At 41.5% G+C, this 14,905-nt stretch overlaps 2 protein-coding genes across 4 annotated transcripts; both read right to left on the bottom strand.

Moving 5' to 3' along the window:
* Positions 1-77: 77 nt before the first annotated feature.
* On the bottom strand, positions 78-7,815 carry LOC310862406 (uncharacterized protein). Of its 3 annotated transcripts, none has more exons than XM_083770302.1 (10): positions 7,702-7,815; positions 6,765-6,980; positions 6,118-6,256; positions 5,435-5,577; positions 3,914-3,966; positions 3,138-3,262; positions 2,600-2,707; positions 2,048-2,257; positions 1,326-1,604; positions 78-175 (listed from the first exon to the last, which is right to left on the bottom strand). In XM_083770302.1, the coding sequence occupies exons 1-10, from the start codon at positions 7,725-7,727 to the stop codon at positions 110-112; spliced, it is 1,365 nt and encodes a 454-aa protein (XP_083626428.1). In that variant the 5' UTR covers positions 7,728-7,815; the 3' UTR covers positions 78-109. The 3 variants fall into 3 exon arrangements, with proteins under 3 accessions (XP_083626428.1, XP_083626430.1, XP_083626429.1); XM_083770304.1 differs by lacking the exon at positions 7,702-7,815 and adding an exon at positions 7,264-7,349; XM_083770303.1 differs by lacking the exon at positions 78-175 and having other exon boundaries at positions 177-1,604.
* Positions 7,816-8,138: 323 nt separating this feature from the next.
* Positions 8,139-11,790, bottom strand: med31 (mediator complex subunit 31). The gene is made up of 4 exons (XM_083784298.1): positions 11,565-11,790; positions 10,985-11,059; positions 9,526-9,622; positions 8,139-8,970 (listed from the first exon to the last, which is right to left on the bottom strand). Exons 1-4 carry the CDS (start codon positions 11,584-11,586, stop codon positions 8,757-8,759), a joined length of 408 nt encoding a protein of 135 aa, XP_083640424.1. The 5' UTR covers positions 11,587-11,790; the 3' UTR covers positions 8,139-8,756.
* Between the last annotated feature and the right edge of the window lie 3,115 nt (positions 11,791-14,905).

Below are 14,905 nucleotides of genomic sequence, written 5' to 3'. Positions count from 1 at the left end.
TGTTGTATTTTAATCCCAGTCTCCAGGGTGGTGGTACTTTGCCCCCACTTCATTAAGCTTTATCGTCCCCATTGTTAACTTGCTTATGGTTAACATGAAGTACTGTGGATCAATAAAAGCCGCCGGCTCTGGAAGGTAAATGATCTTCTCCATTCATCTGAAGGAAACACATCCGCTGGGTGAAAAACAAAAATGCTCATTCATTAAAAACATCCTCAAGTCATTGCTGAGTCATACATTCTCTGTCCGTCACTCTGTCACAGTATAAACACACAGACACACATGCTCTCGCTGTCTCACACATGTTGGTCCATAGAATAAACATCAACAAACACCTCTGGAGATTATTGGCACTTTATTGGCAATGGAGTGACTCAGAAACTATTGCTAAATTTAAATTTAAATATGAATTATGGACTTTGTAGAGTAGTAAATAAATAGATAAATAATTTATTTTGAGTTTCACTTCACTATGTTAGGTGTTGACCACCTGACATAGTTAGGTGTCTTGACCAAATGGTCAAGACGGTTTTAGCTTTGTCCCTGCGGTGTGATAAGTCTTGTTGCACGTTGACCCACGTTGACCCGTCACCCTAGTGATTCAACGCATGGAATTCAATGGCCCAAACCACACCAAAGGGTCAAGACGGTTTTAACTCCTTGCAACCGTTTGGACCCAAGGAGTTGCATGGTGACCCTTTGGTGTGGTTAGGGCTTTAGAGGCACAGAATAGGCCAGTTTAATTATATAGCACATACACAAAGGTGTGCTTTCTATACAAAATGCATTTAAAGAGAAATACAGATATGGGACTTAAACCCGCAATAACAGAAGAACTCGGAACGACAACAAATAAGACTCTAACCCACATACTGCATATGGGACTTGAACCCACCCCCAAAAATATTAAAATTGATTCCAATTGAAACTACAACACAGGTTTATCTAACAGTACGGTACCCATCAACATGAAATTGGTCAGTGAGGTAGTAGGCTACTATTAATAAATGAATATGGCTATCAATTTATAGTAGTGAGAGGATCAACAACTCACGTGTGTGTGTGTGGTGCCCGTTCATTAAAAACATACCCAGACTGTGTATAAAATGGATGCACATCCTGCTACTGTTAAATTAACCGACCACTAGGTGTCAGTCTATGATCAAGAATGAGAATGTAGAGTTTGCATCATGGGGTAAGCCTAAAATATCCTAGATAAGATCTATTATCATCTGATATGCATATATAGATGTACGCATAATCACATATCAAGGCACTCATTCACGACTTTGTCGTTCCCTCAGCTCCCACTGGGTGTCACTGACCAGTCGGTAGTTGAGTTTCCTGTAATTCCGAGGGTGAACCTGTCTCTGCCTCCAGACCTCCTCATATAGGCTCTGTACGACTGGGGCGAGCGAGGGGAAACCCCCACTGCGGGCTAGAGTCCTACAATACTCCCACTGGTCCTTGTCCATTTTCAGCAAGTGTCTTTGCTGGACACCGCGCTCCACCTTGATGTCCTTCTCACTCTGCACCTCCTCCTCCATCTCAGCCCTGGACGGCAGCGACACAGTGCCCTCCAGAGTGCCCAGAGCAAACTGGACCTGCAGGAGAGAGTAGAGACGATGCAGTAGGACGGTGACTATTTGTCTGGGTGTGTAGAATGGGTTTTTCACCGGTATGTGAATTTGATCAGGACCCATTTAGAGCACTGTTTCCCAAACACTGGGTCAGGACTCAGGACCCATTTGTGGGTTACGGATATTTTTAGTTTCCTACATTTTGTTTTTAATTATTTCAAAACATTAAAAAAAAAACATTCCTAAAAAAGCAAAAACAAAAACATGAATTAAAAGCAAAGTTCAATGATTCTTTCAGTAATTTCATAAAGAAAACAAAGAAAATGAGAAATTCAGAAAACAGATGTTTATGAAGTAGTGAAAATGGCTGCTCTACAAGCTCACAATGCGGCGCGAAGCGACGTGTTGTGTGCTTGTAGATCTGATATTTTCACCAATTTGGGTCCCAATGATTTTAGAGTACACACCTGGCAGTGAAAGTGTGGGAAGGGGCAGATGATTTTGCAGATGCCAATGATGAACAGCGAGGGGAATGCTGGTGGCATCATGAACCGGTAGAGAGGAGTCACCAAATGTGGTAGGATCTCCAGGCCCAGCTTAGCTGGGTTAAGGAAGGGGTAGGTGAAGTTGTACCCTGTGCACAGCAGCAGCACCTGCGGCCGGGAAAACGACCCGTCCTAATAGCAGAGCAATGTTAGAACATTTGATCAATTGTTTTCCTTTTGCGTTTTCCTTTAGTTCCCATGTTTTGTGGTTTCACAAGAAAAAGAGTGACCTAAAATATGAACATTCAATATGCCATTGTGATTGTTCTAATCGTCACAGGAACATCTTTGGAAAAGTACAATACAATTATTACAATACCAATTCAATGCACTTTACACTAGAATTAAAGATGGGTTTGACATTTAGTACTTACTACACTCTTTGGGGTTGCACAGTGCACTACTAAGTCACCCTGGAAAAGCGTGTCAGGCCGTAAAATTTAAACGTTGAATGGTATCATATTTTAAGCTAACCTGGAAGCACAACGACCCGTCCTCCTGGACCCCAACCACTGGACTGGCCTGCCGAACCCCCGAGGGCAGAGGGACTGTCAGAGTGGGCTTACCATGGCTTAATATCACCTGTAGAGAGAGGTAGAGAAGAACATGAGACACTACATTGTGTACTAACTTATAATGTGGTCATGAAATGGCATATGCATATATGGTCTGCATATCTATAGCGCCTTTCTCTAAAGAGCTTTACAATGTGCATTATATGTTCAATAAAACCCATTCACACATACTCGTACACCGATGGCGGAGGAACCATGTAAGGCACAAACCCACTCATCGGGAACTGTTCAGTGCCTCGCTCGTGTAACCAGGAGGAGGAAGTAGTTACACTCAAACGATCACAATGGAAATGAGCAATCTAGCTTTATTGTGCTTATCCTTTTGACAACCTGTTGTGAGCGACGCACACGGTGGCCCCTTGAACCTGGGGCGCTATTTAAACCAAACACTCTTCTTTTAATAATGTAGAGGGAATGAGTGAGAGAACAGTAATTACCTGGGCGTCAACACTGGCAAGTTCAATGGCGATATCTAATCCTGACGCCCCAGCTCCTAGGACCACTACAGACTGTCCAGAGAAAGGCTGTGGATACCTGTAGGAGTGACTGTGTATCACTCTACCTATGGATAGAAGGTTGACAAACAGAGGTTGGACAGAGGGGGTATCGGCTTCAAGTTTGTTTCCACCATTGTCAGTTAATTTTGTCATTGCTATGCGTACTGGAGTCTTTGCCGTTGCCAATCTCCAACTTACACCTATAAGTTACAACTGGGCTGAATGGCTGTCAGTCTTTAAAGGTCCCTCAGCTTCCTGTCTCTCTACACTTTCAGCCTTAAAAAGCCTTTGAACCGTACTGTGACAGCACTGGCTATATATCAGGTTGTTGATCTGAACCAGGACATTAGACTTAGATTTAACCATATGAACCCTAGCGTCCATATTCTGGGGGGGGTGGGGGGGGGGGGGGGGGGATGTGGAGCTAAAGAGTTAAAAACAGTTGCCCACCACCACAGAGACCCAATTTCCTCAGATAACACACATATATACTGTATACATATGAGAAATTGGCAACGGCTATATTATAATACAAAAAAAATAAAAATAACGTATATCACATTAAATGTGATATAGCATTTTTAGAAATGAACAGACTGTCCAGAGAAAGGATGTGGATACCTGTAGGACTCACTGTGTATCACTCACTCTACCTATAGAGTGCATTAGCATCAAGAAAGATGGATGGAAAGGAGATTCATTGCTTTAATCTTCACCTTTGAAATGTTCTATCCCCGGGATGGATGGGATGTGCGGGTCAGAGTAATGCCTAGAAGAGGAGTACATTTTCATTTACTTTAGAGTCTATAAGACGAAGATACAGTCAGTACGAGTTCACAAAGGATGTAGACTAGTTTAAGGACAGGAACAAATATGATGCTGCTCCTGAATTTTGAAAAACAGCCAATAACTAATATGCTTTGATGCTTGTTAGCTGCAGCTAATGCTGCGGTAAAACTATGTGTATTACTAATGTGTAACACATGTGTATATGTATAACAGTAAGTTGCCATGCATGTGTATAAGAATACACAAATCAATATTGGTTGGGTTTAATGGTTGCAAGAACTGGAGAGCACATCTTTTTGGAGTCTCAGGACTGTATTTTGCGTGTCTTAAGTACCAGGTCTTATTACCTAACTTGAGTAAACTAAAGACCTGGAGGCGTGATCAATGCCATTTGGCTATTCTGAGTGGCCAAAGAGCATTGATCACGCCTCCGGGTCTTTAGTTTACTCAAGTTAGGTAAGACACGCAAAATACAGCTCAGTAAATGTTTTAGTTAGTGTGGTTGTTTTTCAGAGACAGCATAGTATATAGTTCAGCACTTTAGCATTATATCTATACCATATAAGGCTTGTTATTATCAATCTTCACCTTGCTGCAGAAAATCCTACAGTATGCACCAGGGGGGCAGTCAGACAGATATTTCGTGAAGCCACTAAGGAAATCGGGACTTAATGGCCTGTTGTGGCGCTGTCATTGGGCCCATGTATTTGGGCCCAACTTCACCTAGACTGTATTACCTTAATAAACATGGTCATGAATACTTTCTGCTTCCAGTCACTAGTTTAAAGTCTCATTTCTCATGTCATAATATTCTTTTTGGAAAATTATGGTCCCATTTATTAAAAAAATGACCATAAAGTCGCGTATGTTCTGAGGGGCGTGGCTACCGTTACAGTCTATGAACGGGAGCCACCCCCCGTTCAGTCAAAATAAAAACCAACGAAGAGTAAGGGGGGGGGGGGGGGGGGGGAGTCCCGCCTCGTCGTCTGGGCCAGCTGGGCCCAAACGGAGCCAGCCATTGGCCAGCTGGGCCCAAACGGATCTAGAAATATGGCGACTTACAGTGCAAGGAATTACAGGCTTCATTTTACGTCCATGTTAGACCCGGGGAACACTTTGTCCATATTTTTTACAGTCTATGGTATGCACACAGATGGAAACAGAGGCTTCTATCAGTGACGGCTGGCCTATAATGTGTGTGCAATGGGGCGACACACCCCCTATGGGAAAACAGAGCACTACACAAAGGCTTATAATATAAGCTTTTCTATTATATTTGCAACATTTAGCTTAATAGCAAAAGGTAATATAAAATATATAAGATAATATGATTATCTTTGTGTCCACAGGACAAAGTATTTGTAATGTGAACGAATCATATATTTAGTACAGAATATAAAAGACACAGCCAAGACAAGTGTATAAGGATTCCCCATCAAACGTCTTACCCAGTGCAGACAAAAACGGAGTCAAACATCTCTGTTTTCTGTGATCCTGACTTGTCGGATGTCGTCACCTCCCAGCTCTGTTTTGACCTCTGTGCTTTAATTTCCACAGTGGCAGGATTCACCTCTTCCACTACTGTGTTGAACTGAACAGTCAGTAAACAAGAAGAGAGATTCCAGGTCAAATACAGTTACTTACAAATACAATACAAAAAAAAACTGTTATCAAAAGGTTCCACTAAATAATAAGTGTTGAAACACAATGTGCTGTGACATACCAAATTAGTAAGTCAGAAAGGGGAGGTGGGGGATTTGGGGCCCTATTTCTGCTGGTGCCTTAAACCTTATCCCTAAATGTCTTCGCTTTTTGATTTTTTTTTAAGGCAGGCAGTATCCTAAACGTTAGAGCCCATGCCATGGTAAGAAAGTCACTGCTTTGAATCTGTACTCCAGGTGGTGAGAGCTTCAGACATGGTGCACTTAACTGAATTAACTGAAACCACCATTTGATCAGTATCTAATATGCTTCATGAAAGACAGTTCAGTGGTAAATAAGTTAAGAAGCATGAATGAGCATGACCTATAGGGGTGATTCTTACCCTGCTGGCTGTCACAGTAGCGTTATGATTCTTACCCTGATGTGAGGCACGATGTGATGGCTGTCACTGTAGCGTTATGATTCTTACCCTGATGTGAGGCACGATGTGATGGCTGTCACTGTAGCGTTCAAGGTATCGCTGGACCTCCTGGTGTAGCAGGAAGCTGGGCAGCTGGTGGTCAAAGGCGAAGTCTGGGAACATCATCACCTCTTTGGGGAGATTGGTCCTATGACGCATGACAGGATGAAAATTGAAAAGTGATATTTCTTTGTTAAAACATTTTTTCCATTTAAACAATTAGGCACTATATTCTGATCATTGCTATATTATTTGTCCAGTACCAGGGGTCTCGCCATCTCTACAGCTCCTTAAATAAGGTGGCCGGGTCACCAATTTCATCCAATCAGAAGAGAGAATGCATTTATCGGCTTCAATTTTAAAGTGTTCCAATTCAAAATTCCTCTGCTCATTTTTTGTTTCATCTCCGACCTGAAAATGTATTTTATGTTTACTAGAGTTGGCGAGATGTTTAAATAAAAGCACTTACATCCCTTTAAACGTTAATGACTAAACGGAATCAAACTTCTGTAGAAAGAAAAACATGAGTGCCAGAGACAGAGAGAGCTTGCACAATTACAAACCGAAACACGGCATGCTGGACACCTGCCCAGGGCCCAAGACTACCATGAAACCAAAATGGTTTGGTCAGTCGACCAGTCAGCATAGCAACACACCTGAGATCTCTGTACATGCTGCTATGAATGGGCAGGCCATTGTCGTAGCAGCCCACACGCTCATCGTAGAACCAGGTGCCACCGACATGCTCGGTGAGCTCATAGACCACAGGAGGTTCAAAGGCTTCGGGACGAGCCAGGATGTGTCGAGCTGCACACAGGCCAGCGGCCCCAGCCCCTATGACTGCCACACGCAAACGGGCCATCCTCACGGCTCTATGAGAAATGAAATGACAAACATTGGATAAACCTGGTTTGTCTCAAATTGATTCACAAATGATCAAGGGACATAATGCTGATAAACTGACAGACAGACAGACAGACAGACAGACAGACAGGCAGGCAGACAGACAGACAGACAGACAGAATGAGACACGGGGCAGACAGACAGACAGACAAACAAAAGGAGAACTGAAACAGCAAACTATTATCCAACAATAGGCCTAGGCCTACATCATATCAATCACCCTCACGGTTTTGCAAAGACCAGTGATGATACCTGCTCTGGTGGTGTCAAAAACGCCTGTCAAGTCTGGCCTGAGAAGTGACATTAAAGGCTGTAACAGCCAAAGTTGCAACCTCCCTCTCTGTATAGCCATTCATTGACTGTATAGACTAGCAGTACGGTACCACAGCTGGACTTTGGTACAACGAATTGTTATGCAGACACGTGACAATAAATGTTTTACGTGCAAAGTTGAAGAGAGGTACAATGTTTTGGACCCAAAGTTTGGCCCTCGTCTGTTAAAGAATTAGCTAATGATAACATGGAAGCCGTTATACATCAGATTTTCTGGCCAAATAGCAAACTGGAAAAACTGCTATTCACGATGTGCATAGCCTACTTGGGTTTATTATGATCAGACGCATGATAACCGCATGCACTTATATAGGTACAACAATATGTGCTGCTATTTGTGCTAGTACGTTAAATTACCGAGTAATAACTCCCAGGGCTGTCATTTTCCATTTTCATTATTCCTCCATCTACTTTAGATAAAATATCAAACCGTGGAAGATGTGCATCATGTGCATTGTGCACTACTGGTTCAGAACATTTCATAAATGTTTATCTTCCGGGTTTCTAAAGAGTAACCAAGTTGAATCATGCATTGCTTTAGCGCCATCTTGTGGCGTTTTCAAAAACGAATTCGTTACACGTCAGATTTCCATAATGGTTTGACCTTTGAATGCCTGTCCTTGTAATTTACTTGTAGAAACAATAATGCAATTATTTGGGTTAAAGCAAATATTAACCTATATGTTAATGGCAAAAATATATGCTATAGTCATACGTTTATAAATCCTAAATCCTGTTCCTAATTGTTATTGTCTGTATTGTTTATTAACCCAAATCAAACTGTCTAAAACATGTTCAATTTCAAATATTTTATTTTGAAAAAAAGAAAAGAAAAAACATCCAAAGCAAAAGACTGACAGAGAGAGACACACAGTTAAGCAGTTAATAAATCAACAATTGTTATATGCTCTTTCCCCACAGTAAATAGGATTTCAATGTAATGGGTACCGGGGCCCAGGGGTGGTCTTTTAGATGGAACCCAGGGTCATTTTATGAGTCCTACAACAACGTACAGTACTGAGTACAGTATTGCATCCCAGTATCCCTGGAGGGTGACATGATTGCATCATCTCTCAATTGAGTGAGTCTAAGGATGCAGGCTATTTGCATCACAGTGTGCACTTTTGTTGTCGGAATGAGCCTGTCTAAAAGGACAAACATGAATTAGAGAAGAAAAACAATCCTGAACAGAGGCATGTAACTATAAATATTCTTTAACAGAGGTATGTAACCATGCAAATTGTCGGCTTTATAGCACATACTTGCAGTACATTATTAAACCTATGGAACCTCAAAAACCCACCATCCATCTATCATCCCAATCACTGGCACTCACATATGCTCTCTGACACTCACACACACATAACCACAAAGCATTGGCACAACAAAAAAAACCCACACACCCAAAGTCATTATTTGGTGGCAGCGTTGCTGTGTGGAGGCTGTGTAAGCTGAGGCTGCTGTTGCTCTGCTAGTGCCTGCTGAAGACGCGTGCGCTTCCTGGAGTAATGCTGCCAGTGCAGCAGCTGCTGTTCATCAATGAACTTGGCGCACTGTGCGTTCACCAGCTCCTTGCGGAAATGCTCGTACTGTAACAGCTCCAGCATGTGCAGGCAGTGGGGGTATCTGCAAGAACATAATTATTCATCATTCGACAGCATCGGCCACTTTTATTTTTTGTTGCATTGAATGACCAATGAAATGCTGACTGAAATCCAACCCACAAATGCCCTCTATGGTGTGAAAGTTGAATTGAATTTAATGTGGGTCCATAGGGAAACTTCATTCAGGGTTAGAATATCTGTATTATGACTGGGAAAACTGATTGATTCCTGAGCTTCAGCATATAGTCATTAATATACTCTCATTGACTGTACACAATTATTGATAGATGTCAACATATACAGAGACCCATTGCAAATATTTAGTGGTTTGGTTTGGTTATCGACTTTCACTTGTACCCAAACATTTCAAATAAACACCCACTTCTATTACCTCTTAAACACCATGCAGTGATGTGACAGTGTGTCTCTTTTTAAAATTGAAGCCTGTGGGGTTTTTTTTTTTATCACAACCGTATTGTGCAACCGCCTTTACTACTGTTGCTGCTATGGGGATTAATAAAGGTGTATCTTGTCTTGGGTTTGTGGCTAATGTGGATTATTTTTTACCATGACTTACTTTAGGAACTTGGCATACTCGGGTTCTTTCCAATACATTAAGTACTTCAGGTAGTTGACAAAGGACTTGTCTCGCAGGAATCCTCTCTGAGCCAGAACTGAAGACATGCAGACAGATAAGATTATTTTCCAGTTCCACCATGAGTACTAGAAACTTGACTTAGCCTCATGTCTATGAATACATAAGATCTACAAGCTTACAATGTGTCTACAAGCTTGAAGTTGCGCTTTCTTTTACATTTATGAAAATTCACACCTTTGACATGCCCAAAATAGAACATTTATAATTAAGGTTATCTTAGGAGCTGCAGTGGGCACTGGCAGCCAGTGACTGAACAGTTCTCTTAGGAGCTGCAGTGGGCACCGGCAGCCAGTGACTGAACAGTTCTCTTAGGAGCTGCAGTGGGCACCGGCAGCCAGTGAATGAACAGTTCTCTTAGGAGCTGCAGTGGGCACCAGCAGCCAGCCACAGTGACTGAACAGTTATCTTAGGAGCTGCAGTGGGCACCGGCAGCCAGCCACAGTGACTGAACAAGTGAACAGTTCTCTTAGGAGCTGCAGTGGGCACCGGCAGCCAGCCACAGTGACTGAACAGTTCTCTTAGGAGCTGCAGTGGGCACCGGCAGCCAGCCACAGTGACTGAACAGTTCTCTTAGGAGCTGCAGTGGGCACCGGCAGCCAGCCACAGTGACTGAACAGTTCTCTTAGGAGCTGCAGTGGGCACCGGCAGCCAGCCACAGTGACTGAACAGTTCTCTTAGGAGCTGCAGTGGGCACCGGCAGCCAGCCACAGTGACTGAACAGTTCTCTTAGGAGCTGCAGTGGGCACCGGCAGCCAGCCACAGTGACTGAACAGTTCTCTTAGGAGCTGCAGTGGGCACCGGCAGCCAGCCACAGTGACTGCACCCACCTTTCCACCAGGGTTGAACCAGCCAGGTTCTTAGTCCATGAGCCAGAGTTCCAGCGTTAATTATGAATTGAGTGGACAAAACCATACATATATTAAATTGTTTATAGGGTCAATATAAGTAAATTAATATTATACGATAACCCTTCCTTCCACAATAGTAGCTTTTTCATTGTTTGCATATTTCCTATACAATGCCTAATTTGCCTATTTAAATGTACAATTTCAGTAAACTTGTAATACAATAAACCATGTCTTCGTGTAAGTAATCAACTGTGGAATTTCCTGGTGATAACTAATGCTACTCCTGTAGAAGGGTTACCAGTGGGCAACAGCACCAACAGATCACTAACCCACTGTGCCACCCAGACCTGTGTGAGCCAACAGGAACCATGACAACTGATCACTAACCCACTGTGCCACCCAGACCTGTGTGAGCCAACAGGAACCATGACAGAAACATACAGTAGTAAACTTTCAATGTTTTTGGTTTTATACAATTCATAATGTCACAATGTATCTGTAATAATATCAAAGTTGTGTGGTCAACTCACAGTTCAGGTAGTTTGGGTTGGCCAGACACTGGACAAACTCCAGCTCTGACTGAAAGCGGGTCCTCGCCTGCTCCTCTGTGAAGTAAAGACAATACATTCATCATACAGTAGGCCGATTGAAAAGGCTATAAGGCTACGTAACATGACATACTTTAACCACCACAAAGACTCTGATTTATCTTGAATGGATACTCTACTAGTTTGTTTTTGTTTTGTAACGCACCAACAGTCGTTATACTGAACTCAAGTGGAAATACACACATTCTCTATTCAAATTCGTATTCATCTCCTAGCCCCAGTATGTTCCCTCAGCACTACGGAGCTCCAGAATGAGCGTAGGGAAGGGACTGAGGGAACATATTGGGGCTACTCATCGCCAATCTCCATTTTGTTATGTCTTTTCAAGCACATACATAAACCAACAGAGGTGGTACCATTTACATACAGCTTTCAAAGAGGGATGGTTATAATTATGTTTTAATATACCGGTAGCCTAATTGTTATTATAGCATTATGACGAGGTCTCAATGTAATTGTAATCCATCTATTCCATGTATGAGCTCCTTCATAAATCCCATACCTGCTTCTACTACGCCAGCCATGGGAAAAATGGCGACCCAAAAGAACAAAAAAGCAACTGCCTATTTAGTGAATCGATAAATAATCTTCGACGGAAAATATAAATCGAACCTAATTAAACCTTTAGGTTATGTCTTTGAACCGGTTTGCTCAACAACAACAACAACAACAACAGTTAGCATTTAGCACGGGAGCAGTCACCGTAGTAGCCATTTGCCAAAAAGCACAACAACTCCAAATTCTTCAACATTTACGACAGTTTACGACAACTGAAGTTTAATTATTTGACCACAAGAGGGGAGTATTGTCTCCTGTGCTTGGTCGGTCACCTGTGCGTTTTTTAAACTTTGCTATGGATAATAAAAGTTCAAGTTGAACTGAACAGATTTAATTTTCAATTTGAATTGACATTTAGAGCTACAGATCTGTCAATCAGAGCCTGGTGTCAAAGCCAAAGTCCATCACCAAGAAGCAAACTAGGGGTCTTTGAAAAGTTGAAATAAAAAAGTTTGAGAACTGATGAAGACTGTGCAACTTGACTCTTTGCCCTGTTCCATAGGGCGGCTATGTCCAGAACTCCAGATAGGACATGGAATCTAGCTTTGCCCATGTTGTCCTGCACATTATATCTATGGTCCTGCACTCAATCGCCACTCGGCCCTGAAGGACATTTCTTAGTTGTTACTTGTTTTGTCATGGTGTATAGTAAAATTACATTACATTACATTTACTTAAGTATTGTAATTTGTACTTACTGTAAGTACAATTTTGAAGTATTTGTACATTACTTGAGTATTCCCAATTTACAGTACTTTTACTTCTACTTCACTACATCTCAGATCCAAATATTGTACTTTTACTCCACTACATTTATTGAAAAATAGCTATTTTCAAAATATTTGTAGACATTCACTCAAAACGTACATTTTGATGCCAATACTTCTGTACTTTTATTCAAGTACATTTTGAATTCTGGACTATTACTTGTAACAGAGAATTTTTGCATTGCCGTATTGGTACTTTTACTTAAGTAAACTTTATCCACCACTGGTTTTGATATACATGGTTGTCGGTGATGAGTGAATAGATAACGTCAGTCAGTAGTTTCTCTTCTGGCCGGAGGAACAGGGGACGGACTTTAGACTATACAGTGTGGAAAAGTGTCTTGCCTAAGTTGCTTTTGCATCTATTTCTCTCCCTCACTCTCATTTGCAAAACTAGACCGGTGACCGGCTGTATAGTCTGGCCCGGGCAGAGGCCTTTTGTGGCAGTTCTGAACAACCATGGGTCCGACTGACTCGACACCGGGCAGTGCACTCTCTGTGGGGGTGTGGAACGTGTGTGTCAAATTTGAAGTCGGTGTGGCAAACGGTTCTCGAGTTATGTGGATTGCGCACACCCACGCGCACACACACACACACACACACACACACACACACACACACACACACACACACACACAGATGTGTGCATGTGTTTGTTTAAGCGCCAAATGTATTAAATATACAGTAGAACAAAATAATAATGAATACATTTCCAAATTGAACAATTGAGCTACTAACAAAAGATTTACATTATTCAGAAACAATGACAGGGAAGTTAACAAGGAAAGTCAATTTTATAATTTCTCAGCCTTCACAAAGGTAGCTTAAATGCTTTTATTAAAATCATAGACAAAACTGTTAGTCAGACATTTCAATACAAAAACTAGAAATTAATTATGTACAGTATACTCATAAATAGCTACATGTATCTTACTGCATAAAAAGTCAGTCTTAAATAGGCAGCTATACAAAAATTCTAAATGATCTTAAAACTATATTGTTTACATCATCAAGAAGTTATTCTTATTAAGAATATGTCATATTTGGTCATGGTTACAGAAGAAAATTAGGGCATGCCAGTGTGTTTGTGTGTTCGGTCTTCGGTGAGATTAGGTCGAACGCCCGACGGGCTCAAGAATACAAGCAGAATTACAAGAGTTTAACACGCACAGCTGGACTAAATGTTCCAATAATCGCTTATCTTTGACAAACTCAAACATGCTTTTCATAGGGTTTTTATTAATTCATTATTAAACATAAAACACATAACATAACATACATTCACACGTTCTGTTCACACTTCCCCAACACAAGATGAAAACAGTACCCTGGCATGTGGCTTTGCACACCCTAACAGTCTATTTCCTACCCTGCTGTCTGGTAGAAGTATAGCTCTTACTGGAACACTCTAAACTGCATTAGATCGGCCCTGTCTAGAACCATTCAGATCAGATACAATTCAGTTCCTTGATGGTTTTCAGATTAGTTCAGTGGTAGTAGGCTACCACTATGTGGACTATGTGGTTTTAAATCTACATTATCATTATTATTTGCCACTGACCATTTCTTCTGCCCTCTCTGCGAGAGGGGGTCATCCCTATGTTCCCTCAGCTCTTTTCACCTAATGGAATGTGAAGACCCACAGCTCTCTACAGTTAGAGAACCACAGTTGATCAATCAATTTGACCCAATATATATTTTACTCCAATTCTGAGAATAAATCCCGTCCATCCATAATTGGACTTGACACATACAATGAATAGTTTTGGCTGAGGATAATCCCTTTCTGAGTGACTACAAACACAACCAGATGGAAACTAACTAAGAGAGATAGCACACCCTTTGTCCAGTGTCTGCGTCGCAAAGTCTCTGTGGACAAAAAATGAGTGTCTGCGTCGCAAAGACTCTGTGGACAAAAAATGATGTTGGAGGTTGATAAAAAATGTATATAAAAATATATACACAATGCTTCAGTGGGCAGTGGCTCGAACAAGCTGCGGTGTTGCAAGGCAGACTACTGAGTGGGCGAGGTCTAGCGCTGAGAACTTGGAGTGACTACATTTATTTTTGCTCTAAGAACTTTGTTGGGTTTGGCAAGTCCTGCCAAAGCCGAAAAATTTATGGTATCATTTTGTAGTATGCTGCAGCCTGCAGCCTATACTCCTTCAAGTACAGGTTAGAATAGATCACCACATTCTAATAAACAATTTACACAAAGCCAACCAAAAAAGGATTTTGGATTTTAGTATGAATAAGGTTCTTGCACTACAGTACTAGACAGTAGTAGTGGCGTTAGCCCAGGAGGGGAAGGTATCCAGGTCGAACAGAACTCTGGATTACAGATGTACGTACATAGGTAAGGTAAGTTTATTCGGTGTATTTAAAAGAACAAAGGGAGCACATAATATATGCATATACATATATACAGTACACTACATACATACATAAATCTACATACATGCGGTTTGATCCACTTATAAAAGTGAACAATACTTTTTGTTTGTTTGTTTGGACAAGT

The sequence above is a fragment of the Protomyctophum parallelum genome (genome assembly GCF_964188405.1).
Source record: "Protomyctophum parallelum genome assembly, chromosome: 1".
NCBI classification, from domain to species: Eukaryota; Metazoa; Chordata; class Actinopteri; order Myctophiformes; family Myctophidae; genus Protomyctophum; species Protomyctophum parallelum.
The sequence above is the reverse complement of the archived record's forward strand: the minus strand, read 5'-3'. Positions and strand labels throughout refer to the sequence as shown.